The sequence below is a fragment of the Carcharodon carcharias genome, chromosome 5 (genome assembly GCF_017639515.1).
Source record: "Carcharodon carcharias isolate sCarCar2 chromosome 5, sCarCar2.pri, whole genome shotgun sequence".
Lineage (NCBI taxonomy): Eukaryota > Metazoa > Chordata > Chondrichthyes > Lamniformes > Lamnidae > Carcharodon > Carcharodon carcharias.
This window is the reverse complement of record NC_054471.1, coordinates 106,840,764-106,861,527: the sequence shown is the minus strand read 5'-3', so window position 1 is coordinate 106,861,527 and position 20,764 is coordinate 106,840,764. Positions and strand designations below refer to the sequence as shown.

Sequence of the window (20,764 nt, the reverse complement as noted above, 5' to 3'; positions counted from 1 at the left end):
CATATCCTCATCATCAGTTCCTCATTGAGTGGTGTGAGCTTCAAACCCAAACCTTCCTCTCAACTTGGAACTGGTTGGTCGCATTGAGAATGAAGGTAGTTCAAGGGGAAATGGCTCAGTTAGAAAAAAAGGGGTGGCCTCATCAACGACTGAGGAGCCCGTGCTACAAGATGAGATGGGCACCGGTTGATGTCTGTGTACAATGCACCCTATTCACCCACCTTACTGTGCGCATAAACCACGGATCCCAGTAGTTTCCACGTGCCCCCTCGATGGTCCATTCTGACCATGCGAAGGATCTGCAGGAAGCGGAGGCTTCGGAGGGCGGATGTGGCAAATATGTTCCGCTGGGTACCAGCAGCAATGACTGCAATGGAAGCAATTAGAACGATAATATCTGTAGAGGGAAAGAGCAGCATGTCAATAACCACAACTCTTCAGAATTCTCTCCAAATTTCTTCTGCTTTATGTGGCAAAACTCTTACATTTATTCTTTTCTCTTTGTCTCCTCAATCTAGACCTTCACTGAAAAAGTCTAACCATCCCTTTCTGATTTTAAACATCTCTGTCAAATCATCCCTTTGCCTTCTCTGTTCAAACAAAAACAGTGTGAATTTTTCAAGTCTCTCTTCATATTCCCTCATACCAAGCAGCAGCCCAGTCAATGTGCACTGTCTGCTCTCTCTTGCTCGAACATCCTTCTCATAGTGTGAAGCCTATTACTGTTCACACAACTCCAAACAATGGTTAAGGTTTGACGTAGATTCACTGTTACATTTTGGCTTTTGTATCCTGTGCCTCTTTTATGGAGTCAAGGCAGTTTGGTGGAGTTAAGGTACAGGTCAGCCATGATCTCGCTGAATGGCGGAACAAGCTCGAACAGCTGAATGCCCTGTTCCTGTTCCAATGCTGCCATCAAATCCAATACTACATTGGTCTCTGCCTCTCTATTCAAGGCCATGCCTACAGCTGCTGAGGCCTCAAGCTTTGACTACCCTCCCTAAATCTCTCCACCTCTCTACCCCGCTCTCCTGTTCCTTTTGAACAAGCTTTCGATCAGCCCTTCCAACATCTCCATCTGTAACTCATGCCAATTTTTTCGATTATGGCTGTGAAGCTGCTCGCGATGTTTCTCTATGTGTTGTTTAGTGCCTTGCCCAGGAGCCTCTACTCTGTGTGTAAAGCTGGATATCAATGTGGGGATGCTAAGCTACCACAAAGGCTGAATTCACTTGATCTGTCGTCTCACTTTCTAACAAGAGTTATTGGTAGTGATCAGGAGGAATGACTGACCAAATGCCTTCCCTACCCCTATTCTCACTGCGAGATCAACTAATTCCAACCGAGACAGCATTTCAGTCTGGCCCTTGACAAAATGATCTTTTCTAATTCCTTAGAATAATTTAAATTTTAGCAATGGATTTCACCAGCTGGCAATGTGAATAGTTCTTATTTACTTTGCTTGAAGAAAACCTCTCACCATTGAGAATCAACAAGGTGAATTGGAGCTAACTAATTTTCTGAGACAGTGATTAATTTTATGTGTAACTTGAACTGATCTTTTAATTTGTCACATTGCATGGCAGAGCTTCTAAAGCTTTATCAGCAACTGTATCAGGTATGTGAAAACACCTGTTAAAGGATTTTATACTGAAGATGATTTATTGGTAAGAATGTTCAAATGCTGATATCAGGATACCAGGGAAAATTAGGAAAATTTGATATGGGAAGTGTTTCGCCCCCTTAACCCCTTGTATTGAGCTCAGTAGTAAACCTTCAGGTCTTATTTACTATTGCCAGTGTCAGCTGTGGCTTAGTTTGTAGCACTCACCTCTGAGTTACCAGGTCCTGGGATCAAGCTCCAATACAGGGCTTTCTCGCTCCAGTAGAGTACTGAGGGAGGGCTGTACTGTTGGAGGTTTTGGATGAGACATTAAACTGAGGCCCCATCTGCCTGCTTGGATGAATGTAAAAGATCCCTTGGCACTATTTCAAAGGAGAGCAGGGGAGTTATCCCTGGTGTGCTGGCAAATATGTATCCCTCAATCAACATCACAAGAAACAGGTTATCTGGTCATTATCACATTTCTGTTTGTGGGAGTTTGCAGTGTGTAAATCAACTGCCATGATCCTGCATGTTAACAGTGGCTACACTTCAAAAATACTTCATTGGCTTTAAGCACTTTGACACAACTGGTGGTTATGAAAAAAAAAACTATATAAATGCAAGTCTTTATTTCTATTGGTCTCACTGCCCCTGTCCCACGACGAGTTTCACAGCAACATTGATACCAAGGAGCTAGCATTGGCTGAATGGCCTGTTTTTGTGCTGTAAATGCCTTGTAAGGAGCCTTTCTATCACTCCTGTGTGAGATTTTTCAATGGCTATTGGGCCAATTGGTCCTCCTGCCAAAACCACAAAGACTGGAGCTGGAGAGCGAAGGCATTGGGATGTTTAACATTCATTTGGTGAGATGGAGGCAGGTAGAGTGTGTGGGAACATTTCAAGAAGAGTGGTCCAGGTTTTGAAAGGCATGGGTTAGGGATATATTAGATGGATTACAGAGTCGGCTGCACTCCAGCAGTACCCAATCTCTTGGGTGGGTTCTGATCAGTTTTCCTCACCGACTCTGGTATTTCTGTATATTTAATGTGCTGGTTCTGCTTCCTGTACACTTGGGGTTGGGGTGAAGGGTGTGGCGGATGCACAAGAGACAAAGCCCAAGAAATGGAGAGTTTGGGAGCTGGGTGGTGGAGTAAAGCTAGAGGAGGTTATAGAGGAAGGCAGAGGCCAGGCTATAGATGAATTCAAACATGAAGATGAGAACTTAAAATTAGAGGCACTGATGGACCGGGAGCCAATGTAAGTCAGAGAGCACATGGTAATGGGTGAATGGGACTTGATGCGAGCTAAGAAAGGGCAGCAGAGTCTTGAATGAGCTCAGTTTATGGAAGTTGGAGGGTCAGAGGCTGGCCAGGAGAACGATGGAATAGTCAAGGCTAGAGGTAACAAGAGGAGGTGAAAGCTGACAGTCTGTGTGATGGAAAGGATATGGAATCGGAAGTTCAGCTTAAAGTTGAACAGGATGCCAAGGTTGCAGGCAGTCTGATTTAACATCAAGAGTAGAATGGAGTCAATGGCTAGGGCACAGAGTTTGTGGTGTTGGGGGATTAAAAGTAATAGCTTTGATCTTTTTGATGAATAATTGGAGAAAAGACTGAGTGTTGGACAAGCTGTCTGGTAACACAGATGTAGTAGACAGGTCAGGAGAATTGTTACTGAGGTAGCAAAAACAGAAAATGCTGGAAAAACTCAGCAAGTCTGACAGCATCTGTTGGTTTAGAGCACATCGTGTGCAAATTGGCCCCTCCCACAAACCAGCCTTGGCCCCCAGGATAAATTAATTAACATTGAGACTTTCTGCTTACTGCACTGTCTGTAGGCCCTCAAACAGGCTCTAACAAATTAAGCTTTCTTGGAACTCAAGAACACAAATAGGCATGTGTTAAATGCTTTCGAAATTTAATTTTTTTTTACCTTACTAAGAAACCAACTACTGTACCTAACCTAATCAGAAAATAGTTCTGTATATTTTTTTTAAAGGTCATTTTCAATACTTTAAAATTAGGTTACTCTCAGCTGCCGGATTGACACTATCATTAAAAATGCTGATTCTGACAAACCCATTTTAAGCTTCATCAATCAAACTTTACCAAGCTATGACTCTTAAATATATCAAGGAATATTGTTTAATGCAAATATTTTATTTTGAAAAAAAACTGCTTTGAATTGCTGCTGAACTGTGCCAGATCATGACAGATTTTGTGTTTAGCGATATGCAGAAGAATTTGAGCAGAAACTTGAGGGAAACAAACTTTTCAAAATGGACATAATTTTGAGAGCAATTTGCAGCCACATTGCTAATTGCACCCAAAGTGGAAATTCCAGGTCAGGATGTGCTTTGTGACTTTGATAACAGTCATTTCAATGCTGTATCATGCTGGAGTGTTCCAGTGTGCTAGCTTACTGTGAGGAGTGCAATACAGAGAGTGAACCCAGTTATATTTCATATGCAGCTTGTCAAAGAAATATGCTTACTCCAAATTTTTGCAGCAGAGTTGAAGTGTGCTGTGCCTCGCTCCACTGTATCATGGTCTGATGAGCCCTTGGGAGAGAGAGGCAGCAGCACATTTTAAATCACTGCTGAAAATGATGCATCTGCAATTTGAGAGCGACCTCATGATGGAGCGCAGACTGCAACTGTGCATCTTTTTATAATTACCATTGTTTTCCCACATCCAAGATACTTGCCAGCCATCCCAATGTGTTTAAATATTCATTCTTGGGATGTGGGCAAGGCCAGCATTTATTGCCCATTCCTTTGACGTGGTCAGTCCCAAATTTGGAGGCATTGTCAGAGTATCTGTGCTTGTGGACAAGAGTCGTTCAGCCTTTCCAAATACCCCCAACCCTTAATCCTACATCCCCACCTCCACTCTCCTTCATCCCCACTTCCAACCAGTCCTCCACCCCCATTACCATACCACCAATAAGTTTCACTGCCTCCTCATCCCCATTTCCATCTACTCCTGCCAGTGTGTGTTCCCCCTCCCACACACCACCCCCGACCCCCACCTCTGGATGGCCCTTACCCCAATCCCTCAGCATCTGCTGCTGCTCACAGTGGGAGGAGTCCAGTCAGTCTTGGATTAATTACAGTTAAATACTAAGCCTCCGTTTTACTGGGGTTGATGGGCGAGAGACCACAATGGGGACTGGGGGGAGGCTCACCTTGACCCCTTATAACTCCAGAACCTCACTCCCAGAAATCCAGGCCTGATTCCAAGGCAAAGCAGGTGGAATGACAGCAGTCAGTGGGGCAGGAGGCTGCTGCAGGGGTGGAATGTTGGTTAACTGATGGGAGTTGAAGGGTTAGGATTGAAGACGGATTTAGTTTTGTGTCTAATATCTGTGCGGGACCAAACTTTCCAAATAAACATTGAAACTTTATCCTGCCGGGCCCATTCTCAGCTTTGCGTGCTATAAATTGACATAATTAATAGAGGGATGGAAAGAAATTAAACTTGAGAAAGAGATCCCACAAGTGGTGGACACCCACTCAGCAAGCCATCTGTTGTTTATCTCTCATTTCTATTTCCATTTTGAAGTTAATAGTATGGGACATTCTGAAACTGAATGACAATCTGTGCAAGTAAGTGACTGACAGCATCATGTGAGTTAAACAGTGCAGATCACAGAGAGTGCAGAAAGACCAGCTGTCAGGTCGAATGGCCTGTTTCTGTGCTGCAGATACTATGTACTGGTTCCTGAGGCAGTTATCTTGGCTGCTGTGACATCCGGTCTCACATTACACAATGTGAATGTCTGCTTGTGTTCACTTCAAGACCAAGATAGATTGCATTTGCGTTTTTGTTACATATTTCACTTACGCGATAAAGCCAACTTTCTACTTTAATATACTAAATTCATTGTATTTCATTGAATGTTTATGAATGCTTCTACGCACAATGTTTTACTGCAGTATTTTAAGAATACACTGGCCATATTGTTATAATACAGCGCCTTGACTAAAGTGGCCAACAGTAGTCAGAGCTTGTTATCATGAGTGTGCAATGGGCTGGTTAATGACCTCTTGGTGACAGAAGCTAATAGGTAGATTTACCATTTACAATCTAAACCACATGCATGCTCAACAGTAGCTAATGATCAAAACCTGCCAGCCACCTCAAAGGACTTTCAATGGGGCTTCTATATTCCCAGAATTTAACCTACCCACAAACTGCACTGAAGCACTACTATTAAATTGTTAGCTGGTAAATGACAGCAAGCCAGTCAACATCTGAAAGAGGAGGAGGGATGAGCATCAGAGGTAGGTGGTAATCTATTAAGTTGACAGGTGGTTGATAGAGGGCCACACCTGAAACTTGGTTTACCTGATGTACATTTACTCTTTCAGATTCCGATTCTGTGTTGTGTTAACTCTGGAGTTCCTGGCTAAATTTCATTTTTTCCACATGTTTTTCTTAATTGTTGTTGCCAGGAGTTATTCATGGCACGTTTGCTGACAGAGTCTTCACCATTGGAAGATCATGGAAATGCCTGGTGTCTATTTCCATCCATTGGGAGATCCTGGGAATGCCCTGAGTCTATTTCCATCCATCAGGAGATCCTGGGAATGCCACAAATCTATTTATTTTTATTTGCTCATGGGATGTGGATGTCACTGGCCAGGCCAGCATTTATTACCCATTTCTAGTTGTCCTAGTTCAGAGGGCATTTAGGAGCCAACCACATTGCTGTAGATCTGGAGCCACAGGTAGGCCAGACCCAGGTAAGGACAGCAGATTTCCTTCCCTAAAGGGCATTAGTGAACCATTAGTAGAAGATCCCGGGAATGCCCCAAGTCTATTTCCATCCATTGGAAGAGCATGGGAATGCCTCAAATCTAATTCCACCCATTGCCAGATTGGGTGGGGGATCATTTTAATCATTTGGGCTCCTGGAGACAGATTTCCCACAAGAAGGACATTTAGTCCAAACCAGAATCTTATGGTGATGACCATCCTGACCTCTGACCTACACTGGTGAGATGAGAAACAGCGATGGATATTATTAGTTCCGAGTAAATCTGTTTTCCTCTAAAATGTTTCAGAAGGAAAAATGCTTTCTTCTTACTTCAGTATGCCTGCAATCAGTAACTGAAGATTCTGTACTGCCCCATTTAATCTTTCCAAATATTTATTTTAGGAAGAATTCTCATTCATTCTTGAATGATGCAGCCATTGAGCTGTCTCTAATGGTGAAGACTGATTGAAAACCTGATCATTCCCATTAATGACACCTTGATACAAGGAATAGTAACACGTTCAGAAGCTTAGTCCAAACCTGTACATCACAAGATGCTGACAGTAAATACTGATCTTGTCAGTTAAATGCTGGTCTGTTGGTTTTGGTCTGTTCTGCAACATGAATGATGGAAGAAAGGCAATTTGATTGACAGTCAAGAATCAGTCGAGTAAAAAAGGGCTGAAGTTTTAAATCTCAGACACACTCGCAGCAAGGAAGGTTGGTAGAATGTGGGGAACCTGGAAGTTTTAGCAGCATTTCTGTAAGTTACTTTTTAACCCAGTCACTTCATTTCCATCTGACTTCCAGATTTCCCAGCCAGTTAGCATGAGCTTGCATGATATTGACCTGCATCAGTCTACTGCAGCTCCAATATTTAAAGGGACCCCATGAGGGTCAGAATTGGTGCATTGTAGACAACAACTCATACTTATTTAGCGCCTTTAATTTAATAAAATATTCCCAAGGCAGAAGCATTATAAAACATAAGGAGATATTAGAACAGGTAAGCAAAAGCTTGGTCAAGGAGGTAGGTTTGAAGCTGTGTCTTAAAGGAGGATCGTGAGGTAGGGAAACAGAGGTTTAGGGAGGGAACTTAAGATCATAGGGCCTAGGTAACTGAAGGCACAGTCACCAATGGTGCAGCAATAAAATCGGGATGCTCCAGGGGCCCTAAATAGAGCAGCACAGATATCTTAGAGAGTTGTGGGGCTGCAGGAGATTACAGAGATAGGGAGAGAGCCAGGAATTTCAAAGACTGAAGATCAACATGGCAAAGCAGCAACATGCTTCCCTGAACATCCCGGGACAAAATAGTGCGGGTTGTAAGGACCCTCAGGGCGATTTTGTGCCCAGTGGGTGGGAGCAAGAAGGTGCTACTGAAAAGAAACAGGCATGGCTGGAAGTGGCAAAGGAGGTCAGCAGCAGGAGTGTGGATCCAGCACTGCAAGAGGTTTAATTACCTCATCAGGGCAGGAAAGGTAAGAGGCATGGCACAAACCCCCTCACTCTGCTTTCCACAGTCTTCTGTAAATTACTCCTTGTATCAACATACCTTGCAGGCAGGCCCATCCCTCTCTGTCCAAGCTCAGTCTCACATTCCCATCTGGCCAGCCATGATTGACACTCATCCTCATCTTACTGCAATCTCACAGCCATCCCTCTCAGTAACTCTCCACAAATGTTCCATCTTCTCAAAACATTCCACCTCTTACACTCAAGAGTCTCTTTCTTTCCCAGCCGAAGAAGAGAACATAGACACCAGCGAGAGGCAGAGAACCAGAAGTAGCTTTCCAGTCGTCTCCACCTTGACAGCTGCAGAGATGATGGAAATAAGTCGGGCCACGGCATGTTTGACTATTGGAGATGGCGAAATGGGAGTCTTCCAGCCACCTGGTGGCAGAATTAAACAGCACACAGAAACATAGCACACAACACTCAGCCCAGTGTGCACAATGATAACTTAGCCCTCTCACTTTGTCAGCTGTAATTCATGTATTTCCATCTCCTGTAGGTCCTTCCAGCCTCTCTCAGGTGGTGGTGTAGGTGGAGACTCTTCAGTGGGGGAAGGTCATTCACTCTGAGGGTGTACTGTGATAGGACTCATCCGCACCCTTCACCAGCTCAGAATGCACCTCCTGGGGCCTCCAGGACAGATAGTTGAGTTGTCACATGGTGATGCACACATCACAAGTGAGCAGCAGCAGGTGGAGGAGTTAGGGACAGCAGTGGAGGGTCCCGTTGGAGGGTGCAGGACCCTACAAGCTCTGCTTACCTGACTGCAGATGCTAACCTCGGGGGTCATCAAGTAAGGGGACTATCCTGGAGCAGCTGCAGAAAATTATGAAGTTCTGTCAGCCTTTCTAGAGGTACTGTGTATGACTGAAGAGAGATTGGAGCAGTTCATCTCCAGTATGAGAGCCAAGATATCTTAGGCCTTCACTAAGTATACGCTCATGGCCAGAGTGGCCACCTTCACAGAGCATCAGATGCAGCAGATAACCGAGTGCATGCTGGCCCTGACCAATGGCCTGTACACGCAGACTTTAAGCAGGATTGAGGAAGCCCTCGTCATTCAGCACCTCAGTGAAGTGCAGCAAATTGCTCTCCAGCTCTTTACTAATAGAGTAGTGCAGGTGGGCCACAAGGGGGAAGATGGAGAAAGGGCACATGAAAGAGCGGACTCTGCTCAAAGCTATTCCACTCGTTCACCGGCTCCACACCGCATGCACCCCACACCACCGTACCCATCAATCAGCCCCTCATACTGCCTCCTGTCCCAGTGGCCAACTCTGCCCCTGCACAGGTATGGATGGGGCAGTCTTTGGCAGGACCCTCATGAGATCCAAGCCCAGAGGACATCGAATAAGAGAACGTGAGCAGTCAGAGCAGCTGAGTGAGCAGCCACTCTCCAGTTCTAGGAGCTGCACAACCTTGTAACAGAAAAATAATTTGTAACTCTTTTGGGTCACAACCAATTAAACTAAATTAACAAAATCAGGAACAAAGTAAAAGGCAGCCCCTTAAAGGGAAACTGCAAAACCAAAGACAAAATTCAAAGGAAACTTACAAACATCAAACCAAAATGTGATCAAAGGGGTCAATAAAACACCACAGTATCTGCGGTGCCCACTGAGCATGGAAGGCCTCGATAGTGCCGACAGACACCGCGTGCTCTCTCTCCAGGGACACCTGGCTGCGAAGGTAGCTGCAGAAGATGGGCAGACATTCAGGCCAGGCGACCCCCTCGTTTGCCCGCTGCCTGGACCTGTTAATGGCTAACTTGGCCAGGCCCAGGAGCAGGTTCACAAGGAGGTCCTCCTCCCTCCTGGCCACCCCTCCGCACAGGGTGCCTGTAGATCAGGAACGTGGGACTGAAGCGCAAACAAAACAACCGTAAAAAGGTTCTTCAAATAACTAAAAAGGGGCCAAAGTTGGTTCGTAGTTGCACAAGGACAATCACTTTTAACAGTGTTTTATTGTTACATTTCTGTTCAATGCTTATGAACAATAAACTTTATTTCAAAGCTCCATTATCCCGCCCTCCCCATTGTTACCTTCCTTGCCAGTCTTTTGGAAAATGGTATGTGAAGAGTTAAAGTTGAGCAATAGGTGTCAGTGAGAGGAATGGATTGTTGATTGTGGGACTGCTTTGTGCTGAGGGCTGGGAGGAGGGAACCAATCATGTCAGCTGCATTGCTTTTTTCATTCATTCACGGGATGTGGGCAATGCTGGCCGGGCCAGCATTTATTGCCCATCCCTAATTGTCCTTCAGAAGGTGGTGGTGAGCTGCTTTCTTGAACCGCTGCAGTCCATGTGGTGTAGGTACACCCAAAGTGCTGTTAGGGAGGGAGTTCTAGGACTTTGTCTCAGATGAGCTGAAGTGTGACTGAATCAGCCTGTCCCAAGCATCCCTGGCATGGAGTGAGTGGTTGCTGGTGCCCATGCCACATCAGTATCCTCCTCCTTCGTCTCTGGAGATGTAGAGCTGCACCTGAATCCAGGAGATTTCAAGAGTGGACTCTCCCTACAGAACAAAGTCACATAAAATCAGCCTCCAATACTCACTCGCTCACAGTCATAAGAGTAAAAGTTGGTCGACTCTAGTTTTTGGGAATAGGGGTTGTGAATCACACGAATGAATGGTTTGCGTGGGCCAAATTTGCAGAACATGCATCAAATCAGCATTGTGCAGGCCTTGCTGGGAGAGACCCGGGACCGCTGCATGCTCCATTTTGAGGGCCTCTGGTTTTCATAGGGCAGAATCTTCTGGCTGACGTGCGAGTGGCGGAGTCTGCACGCCAGCGCTTAAAATGTCTTGTGAGCGTCCCGACATCAGCGCGCAGCATTGCAATATTTCAGTTGGCGGCGCACTATGCAGCGGGACGTGCTCCCGCCATTAATTAAAGGCCTTGTTAAGGTCATTAACTCTCCAATCGATCAGGATTTTGAGGGGCCCGTGTGAACTTCGGGTCGGTGCACGGGCCCAACAGGCAGGTGGGTAAGTGATTTTTTTTACAAGCCTCATCCAGTGGCGGGATGAGGTTTGATATCGGAATTAAAAAATTGTTATAAAGTTTTTGTGTATTTCATTAACACATCTCATCTCATGTGACATTTTCACTTGAGGGGGACATGTTAATGATTTTTTCATTTTTCTGTTTTTAAAGTTTCACTGGCTTTCAGGATGTGCGCTCTTTCGCGCGCATGCACGAGAGAGCCACTCTGGCAGTTAGGGAATCCGCCCCACCCCCCCAGCACAGGAAGTGCATAGCGCTTCCCGTCGGGCGACATGCTGGGCGGGCCTTAATTGGTCCACCCACTTAAAATGGCGGTAGGGCCCATTTCGGTGGCGGTGATCGGCTGTCTGCCTGCCGCTGAGTCGGTCGGGCCCATCTGCCCATCAAGGGCAAAATTCTGCCCATAGTGTCTGCTCCAGGGGGTGCTACAGAGCCAAATTTTCCAACCAGAGAACCTTACATCAGAGGAGAAGGCCATTCAGCCTATTGTGCCTCTGCCAACTCTTTGGTAGAGTTATCCATTTAATCCCACTCTCCTGCTTTTTCCTCTTGGCCTTGCAAAAAGTTTCTTCTTTTCAAGTATTTATCCAATTCCTTTCTCTAAGTTACTGTTGAATTTGCTTCCACCAACCTTTCAGGCAGCGCATTCCAGATCATAACAACTCGCTGTGTGCAAAAAATTCTTCTCACCTGCTGCCTGGTTGCCTTAAATCTGTGTTCTCTGGTTGCTGACCTTCCTGCCAGTGAAAACAGTTTCTCCCAATTGCCTCTATCAAAGCTCGTCTAACTTTGAACACCTTTATTAGATCGGGTCCTAATATGCTGACGTGTAATCAACGTGGAATATTGTGTGCAAATTGCATTGCATTATGAAGTCAATTCACCCTCATCAGTTCTTGCCAAAGCTCATCTTGTTAACTATGTAATGAAGGGGGTAATTTTTGTTTCAGTAAATTGTTTTGTACTTCATTAGCGCAATCCCTTTCTTCGGTGGCAGATTTATTGACCAAGTGTCACCCTAGCAGCTGCCAAAACCATAAATTATCCCAAATGGGTCAGTTTAAAGCCTCATTACTCACGGAGGGTCAGGTTTATCTCACCATGTAAGCTTTGTCTAATACATGTCTGTGAGCAAGTTAACAACAACTCAAGGACAGAAAGCTGGAAGTGATTGACTCCTGGTTTAAACTGAACCCAAGAGCAGAATTTTACCCTTGGTGTGTGGGATTGGCAGGGGCGGTTGGGAAGCCGACTGTCCCTCGCAATCGGCAGCGCTTCGCAATTTTACGTTGGCGGGCCAATTAAGGCCCACCCAGCGTGATATGCGGCCTGGGAATGAGCGTGAAGAGGCTGGCGGGGGCATGATGCCCATTGGGTCCAATGGCCAATTCAAATGCGGCCTCAGCAGCCCCGGAAGGCTGCCACCGAGGGACACGGAAGTGTTGCAAATGGAAAGTGAAGTGAGTGGACACAGCAGGTGGGAGGGCAGGCCGGTGGGGCAGTGAGCCCAGTGTTTTTCGGATGAGTGCCTTGCAGCTCTGCTGGGGGAGATGGCAATGCGGAGAAAAATCCTTGTCCCCAAGGATGGGAGGAGGAGGCCCCCCCACCTCACTAAAAAGGTCTGGGAGGAGGTGGCATCCAGGCTCAGCAGCCACAATGTGGTGAGGCACACATGGGTCCAGTCCACTGCGATCGGGAAGGCTGAGTACCGTGTTGGCATGGGTCACTTTGCAGAACAGTTAAGAGCTGCCCATCCCCCAATGGACCTCAGAGGTGTTACAATGTGAGTGGCAAATGTTAATGAGGCAGGAGCTGGCCAAGGGGCTGAGACCTGGCTGCTTGGAAGAATTGCCTTGCAGCTCCAGGGTCACGAATTGGCTGAGCCCTGCAAGGTGTTCCTCGGGTGGGGTTGACCAGGCTTCAATGGCAATGCAAGTGCGGGGTGGACTGATCAATGCTCCCCTCTCCTTTCAGGAGGAAGCATCCCAGCAGGGTGTGCGGGAGGATCTGGTGGAGATACATGAGGAAATGTGTGCCATGGTGTTCATTGTGGAGGAGTCCCTGCACAGCATAAGCACTGCGTTAACCTTCATGGTTGAATGCAATGTTTCCTCCATGGAGAGAGTGGCAACTCTCATGAAAAGGCTCCTCCAGGAGCTCAATCAGGGGTTCCTGGGATTGCGCTTGGACCTGCAAGCCCTCACACTGGCAATGACCTCAGATGGTCAGTGTCAGTGTGGGAGATGAATTGGGCATCCAGTATCCCAGCTAGGTGCCCGTCCATCACTGGTGAGCACGGAGGTCCAAAGTGACCTCACGTCAGTGCAGCAGCTGCCTGTCGTCTCTGTGGCCTCCTCTCAGGGCACTCCGGATGACGGCAGCAGCTCCTCCGTCCCTCTGCCAGTGATTGTGGCATATGATGAGGCTGTGGTGACTGTGGAGATGCCAGCCATGGCACTGGCCGTTCCCTCTCAGTTGGGGCCAGTACAGGCTCTACTGGCCAGAGGACACCCACCAAGATCATCAAGGCCAACAGGACAGCAGAGTGAGCAGGCTGTCTCCAATGCTGGTGCCAGCGAGGGGGGAGCACCTCGACGTAGCACCCACAAACGAAAACTTAAAGCACCTTAAGCACAACAAGGCCTGATCACAGGTGATACTTGGTTCCCCCATTTTTCGTTTCTTTTTTAAATGGTGTGATGGAAAACACCGGTTAGTATTAATTTCTGCAATATTTCACATTCACAACTAAATGGTTTGTTATTTTGTGCAACTGGCCTCTGTATGCTTCATTTGTTCTGTAGGTGCAGGGTAGGCCATATAATATGATGAACGCATGTCTCCTGAAACTTTAATCCTAAGGCACATAGTTTATGTTGTTGACCAAGGAACTGGTCATGTCAGGGATCGAGTATGGAGCCTGCAGCCCTGGCATGTGGTGATGGTTCTTATTTGGTAGGCTAGCTGAAGGAGCGTCCTGGGTGTCCCTGCCTCCCTGTAGGTTACCCAGGTCTGTGACTATGCCCTCAGCGTTCTCCTCACCGTGCTCGCCCTTGGACTCACTACTGGACTCATCACCTGTGTCAACATCCTCTTCCTTCACTGCGTGCCCCCTTGCCAGTGCCAAATTGTGGAGAGCACAGCATGCAACCACTGTCAGTGACGCACAGTCTGGGGGGTATTGCAGTACACCCTCTGACCAGTCCAGGCATTGGAAATGCATCTTAAAAAGACCTATAGTCTTCTCTATCACTGCCCTTGTGGAGGCATGACTCCTATTGTACCGTTGCTTGACCTCTGTTCTGGGGTGGCAGAGAGGTGTCATAAGTCACCTTGTCACCCGGCAGCCATCCATCCAGTCGGGCTGGAGCACTGAATAGCCTCAGCACCTGGGACTGCCTCAAGATGTAAGCATAATGGGAGCTGCCAGGATACTTTGCACAAACTTGCAGAATATACGTCTTGTGATCACACACTATCTGAACGTTCATGGAGTGGAAGACCTTCCTGTTAATGAAGGCACCTGGCTGCCCCACTGGTGCCTTGATGGGGGAAGCCAGCAATCGCTGTGAAGCCTCTGGCTTGCTCTGCCTGGCTGGCCTCGTCTATATGGTAATGAATGAAAGTCAATGTACGCCTAGACAGAGCTTCTGTCACCAGCTTAACGCAACTGTTGACAGCTGATCGGGAGACTCCACTAAGGTCCCCCACTGACCCCTGGAAAGAGCTGGAGGCATAGAAGTTGAGGGCCACTGTGACCTTCAGGGCCACTGGCATGGGGTGTCCACCCACACAGTCAGAGCTGATCTCAGGGTTGATCATCTGACAGATGAAGGTCACTGTCTTCCATGAGAGACGGAGCCTCCGGTGGCAATGCACCTTGGGCATATTGAAGTAGCTGCTTCGCCACCTGTAAACCCTGGCAGCAGGATATTGGTGTCTTCAGCACCTGCTCCGCCCGCCCGCCTAAAGGAAAATTTTGGCCCAAGTGTTGGTTCCTGGCCAAAATTATTTAAAACTTTAAATTGTGCAATTTAAGGGAAGCTGGATAAGAACAGGAACAGAAGGATTTCCAGGGATGAGTTGGCGTTGTTATGGAAGTGAAAGTAGGTTGCCTCCAATGAAGACCACAATCCCCATTACCAGGATAATGGAAGGCTGCCTGACACCTCTATAGGTAACGGTATGGGAGCAGGAAGAGAAGTCATTGCAGGTGAATCTCTACCTATGCCTGGATAGGTACGAGTGGAACCAGGGGAGGGCAGTCCCAGCATGTGGATGGTGGAGAGGTGTTGCAGGAGGACGGTGTAGTCAGTAAAGTACTTTTAAACCATAGTCACTTTTGTAATGTTAGAAAGACTGCAATCAATTTTCACATAGTAGGCTCCCACAAGTATTTTCATCCCATGAATAACATAGAAGGTGTAAGCAGTGGTATACCTGTGACTCTAACCCCAAAGCAGATTCTCACATGACAGGGACAGTACCCCAGATCTGTGGTGCTCCTGGTTTTTGGAACATTAACCTTTTTGTGAATGCCCAGCTCCTCTTCCTCACCTCTGTGTCCTTCACGCTCAGGATGCCACTTACCAATGACACAGAACGGCTTCCTCACAAAGCGAATGCGCCCCATCCACCCACGATACCGACAACAGCAGCCTGCTGCCCAGATCCTGATGATGAACTCCAGGCCGAACACCACGATCACCACAAACTCCTGCCAGCAGAACGCAGAACAAAATTAGTGGCAGCTCACAGTTACTGTCCAAAATAGAACCAACTATTGATGGGGGCTTGTCACCCTCACGAACAGCAGTAGTATGACATGGTTTGATCAATAAGCGTGGAAAGAATTAATACAATCCGTTAGTGTGAGTTTATTACCTATCAAGTGATAAACTAAAAACAAAGCCTGCCACCAGCTACAATCCTCAAACACTTTTTTCTCTGGAAAAAGAAGAACAAGGGATGAATTGATAAAGGTCTTCAAAATTATAAAAGAACTTGACAGCGAAGACATAGCAAAAGTGTTTCCACTTGCGGGGAGTCCAAAGCTAGGGACCAGAAATAAAAGATGGTCACCAATGAATCCAATAGGGAATTGGTAATGTGTTATGGCTATGGGCCAAGTATTGGTAAATGGGATTAGGTAGGTAGGTCAGGTGTTTCTTATGTGTCAGTGCAGACTCGATGGGCTGAAGGGCCTCTTCTGCGCTGTGATATTCTGTGATTCTGTGAATAGGTATTGTAGTTATTCCTTGTTCCTCATGAACTGGAGTCCACCGTGATATATTTGGTAATGTAGCAATCTTTTGTCCTTAGGCCGTTAGATTGCATTGAATTCAGAGCCTAGGCACAAGAGCAAAAGATCATCGAGCTGACTCAATCCCTGTCTGGGTACCTTTCTGGGTAAAACTCCACAACAGAGAAGTGGGTTCCAACAACAGAAGGTAGCACAGAACTCTGCACTGTATCCAGCTGGTCTCGAGAACAGATCAGCCTCAATTGCACACTCGTTCAAATATCGACCAATATTCCTTAAAATTGCAATATCTGTATCACTTTACAGTCCATTCACAACAAGGAAACAATGTTAGAACCATAGAACACTACAGCACAGAAAAACAGGCCATTCGGCCCTTCTAGTCTGTGCCGAAATATTATTCCACTAATCCCAATGACCTGCACCCAGTCCATAACCCTCCAGGCCTCTCCCATCCACGTAACTATCCAATTTATTCTTAAAACTTAAGAGTGAGCCCGCATTTACCACGTCAGATGGCAGCTCGTTCCACACTCTCACCACTCTCTGAGTGAAGAAGTTCCCCCTAATGTTCCCCCTAAACCTTTCCCCTTTCACCCTAAAGCCATGTCCTCTCGTACTTATCTCTCCTAATCTAAGTGGAAAGAGCCTATTCGCATTTACTCTGTTCAAACCCTTCATAATTTTGTAAACTTCTATCAAATCTCCCCTCATTCTTCTACGCTCCAAGGAATAAAGTCCTAACCTGTTTAATCTTTCCCTGTAACTCAACTCCTGAAGACCTGGCAACATCCTAGTAAATCTTCTCTGCACTCTTTCAATCTTACTGATATCCTTCCTGTAGTTAGGCAACCAGAACTGCACACAATACTCCAAAGTTGGCCTCATCAATGTCTTATACAACCTCACCATAACATGCCAACTCCTATACTCAATACTTTGATTTATGAAGGCCAGTATGCCAAAAGCTTTCTTTGCAGCCCTGTCTACCTGTGACGCCACTTCCAGGGAATTATGGATCTGAACTCCCAGATCCCTTTGTTCCTCCGCACTTCTCAGTGCCCTACCATTTTCTGTGTATGTCGTACCTTGGTTTGTCCTTCCAAAATGCAACACCTCACACTTTTCTGCATTAAATTCCATCTGTCATTTTCTGGCCCATTTTTCCAGTTGGTCCAGATCCCTCTGCAAGCTTTGAAAGCCTTCCTCGCTGTCCACAGCACCTCCAATCTTAGTGTCACCAGCAGACTTGCTGATCCAATTTACCACATTATCATCCAGATCATTGATATAGACAACAAACAACAATGGTCACAGCACAGATCCCTGAGGCACACCACTAGTCACAGGCCTCCAGTCTGAGAAGCAATCATCCACTACCACTCTGTCTTTTCCCACACAGCCAATTTCGAATCCAGTTTACAGCCTCTCCATGGATACCAAGTGTCTGAACCTTCTGAACTAACCTCCATGCGGGACCTTGTCAAAGGCCTTACTAAAGTCCACAGCCTTTCCTTCATCTACTTTCTTGGTAACCTCCTCGAAAAACTCTACAAGGTTCGTTAAACATAACCTACCACGCACAAAGCCATGCTGACTATCCTTAATCAGCCCTTGGCTGTCCAAATAATTGTATATCCGATCTCTCAGAACACCTTCCAATAATTTACCTACTACTGACGTCAGGCTCACTGGCCTGTAATTACCTGGTTTACTTTTGGAGCCTTTTTTAAGCAACAGAACAACATGAGCTACCCTCCAATCCTCCGGCACCTCACCCTTGGCTAAGGACATTTTAAATATTTCTGCCAGGGCCCCTGCAATTTCTATATTAGTCTCCCTCAAGGTCCGAGGGAATATCATGTCAGGCCCGGGGGATTTATCTACCTTTATTCGCTGTAAGGCAGCAAGCACCTCCTCTTCTTTAAACTCTATATGTTCCATGACACTACTGCTTGTTTCCCTTCCTTCCTTATACACTATGCCAGTTTCCTGAGTTTACTGATGCAAAAAAAACTGTTTAAGATCTCCCCCATCTCGTGAGGCTCCACAAATAGACGACCACTCTGATCTTCAAGGGGACCAATTGTGTCCCTTACTATCCTTTTACTCTTAATATACTTTTAGAAACTCTTCGGGTTTACCTTCACCTTATCTGCCAAAGCAACCTCATGTCTTCTTTTTGCCTTCCTGATTTCCTTCTTTAGTATTTTCTTACATTTTCTATACTCTACAAGTACCTCATTTGCTCCTTGTTGCCTATACCTGCTATACACCTCTCTCTTCTTCTTAACCAGATCGCCAATATCCCTTGAAAACCAAGGTTCCCTATGCCTGTTAACTTTGCCTTTAATCCTGACAGGAACATGCACTCTCAAAATTTCACCTTTGAATGCCTTCCACTTACTGAACACATCCTTGCCAGAAAACAACTTATCCCAATCCACTCTTCCTAGATCCTTTCTCATTTCCACAAAATTGGCCTTTCTCCAATTTAGAATCTCACGTTCTGAAATCTCATCATATATTACAATCTGTGAACAACTTGAAGGACTGCTGCACTGTCAGAGGTGCCACTTTTCAGATGAAAGATGAAACCGAGGCCCCATCTGCTTGCTCAGGTGTATGTAAAAAGTCCCATGGCACTCTTTTGAAGATGAGCTGGAGAGTTTTCCCTGGTGTCCTAGCCAATATTTATCCCTCAACTAACACCACAAAGACAGATGATCTGATCATTATCACATTGCTGTTGGTGGGAATTTGTTTAACACAAAATGGATGCTATGTTTCCTACATTACAACAGGGACTACACTTCAAAAGTACTTTATTGGCTGTAAAACACTTTGAGACATCCTGTGATTGTGAAAAGTGCTGTATAAAATGAAACTCTTTCATTCTTTTGCAGTAACGATACAGCCTGCATTTGATGAACTCTCCTGACCTAACACCCTGAATTCGTCCATAATTAACCCCTGCAAACCTTATAGTACCTGTGCACAGACTGTTGCACAATCTATTGAGAAGAACCAATAACAACAACTTATATTTACACAGCGCTTTAACAGTGGTGTAGTGTCAAATTTCAGGGTGCAGGAGCTTTAAGAAAATGTGTTGGCCATATCATTTCTTAATCTATGATTATATTGTTTTCCTAGAAGTACATCTGACTGGGGGATGGTATATAGAGGGGCCACTGCTTTTCTTGATTTATATTTATAACCTAGACCTGGGTGTTCAGGGCACAATTTCAAGATTTGAAGATGATGCAAGACTTGGAAGTATTGCAAACTGTGAGGACAATAGTGATAGACTTCAAGAGGATATAGCCAGACTGGTGGAATGGGCAGACACGGGGCAGATGAAATTTAATGTGGAGAAGTGTGAAGTGATATATTTTGGTCAGAAGAATGAGGCGAGGTACATAAAATGAAGGGTACAATTCTAAAGGAAATGCAGGAGCAGAGGGAGCTGGGTGTTTGTGTGCATAAATCATTAACGGTGGCAGTGCAAGTTGAGAAAGCAATTAATAAATTATACTGAGCCTGGGTTTTATAAATAGGGGCACAGTGTTAAAAAGCAAGAAAGTTATGAACCTTCATAAAACACTGGTTCAGCCTCAACAGGAAGGACATGAAGGTTTTAGAAAGGGTGCAGAAAAGATTTGTGAGAATAGTTCCGAGGATGACAGACTTCAGTTATGTGGATAGATTGGTGAAGCTGGGGCTGTCATCCTTGGAGAAGAAAAGATTGAGAGGAGATTTGTTAGACGTATTCAAAATCATAAGGCTCTGGACAGCTGAAATGGGGAGAAACTGATCCCACCAGCAGAAGATTGAGAACCTTAAGGTGATTAACAAAAGAACCAGAGGCAACATGAGGAAAAACTTCTTTATGCAACAAGTGGTTTGGATCTGGAATTCACTGCCTGTGTGTGTGGTAGAGACAGATTCAATTGCGCTTTTCAAAAGGAACTAGGTAGTTATCTGAAGAGAAATTATTTTACAGGGCTATAGGGAAAAGGTTGAGGAATGGGACTAGCGGAGTTGCTGTTGCAGGGAGCTAACACAGAGACAATGTGCTGTATGGCCTCCTTCTGTGCTGTAGCCATTCTATGATTCTAGTATTCAAGGAAGTTGATAAACATGTTAGGAAAAAGAAGTTGAAGATTACCCTGATAGCGTGATTAAGAAGATTGGGAGGAGGTTTGTATGGAACATAAACACAAACATAGGTGAGATGGGCCAAATGGCCTCTTCCTGTGCTGTAAATTCCGTGTAAAGCTGCTAGCAGGGAAGACAAACACAACCACTTTTCATATCCTCAGGCCATCACAGCCAAGGAATTAATGGGAATCACTCTCTTCCCTCACACCCTCTCTCTCCCATCACCCCCTCACACCCGCTCCCTAACCCCACCCTCTCACACCCACTCCCTAACCCCACCCCCTCACACCCACTCCCTAACCCCACCCCCTCACACCCACTCCCTAACCCCACTCCCTCACACCCGCCGCCTACCCCTACACCCCTCAAACCCACTCCCTACACACACCCCCTCACACCTGCTCCCCACACCCTACCCCAACACACGCTCTCCACCCCCACCCCCTCAC

General features: G+C 46.0%; 1 protein-coding gene across 1 annotated transcript in view; it reads right to left on the bottom strand.

Annotated features, from left to right (window-relative positions):
• The window catches only part of LOC121277734 (potassium voltage-gated channel subfamily KQT member 5-like), a 351,643-nt gene that overhangs the window by 42,084 nt on the left and 288,795 nt on the right, over window positions 1–20,764 (bottom strand). The window contains 2 exon segments of the mRNA XM_041187370.1: window positions 222–397; window positions 15,479–15,605. Coding sequence (XP_041043304.1) covers window positions 222–397; window positions 15,479–15,605 — 303 coding nt within the window.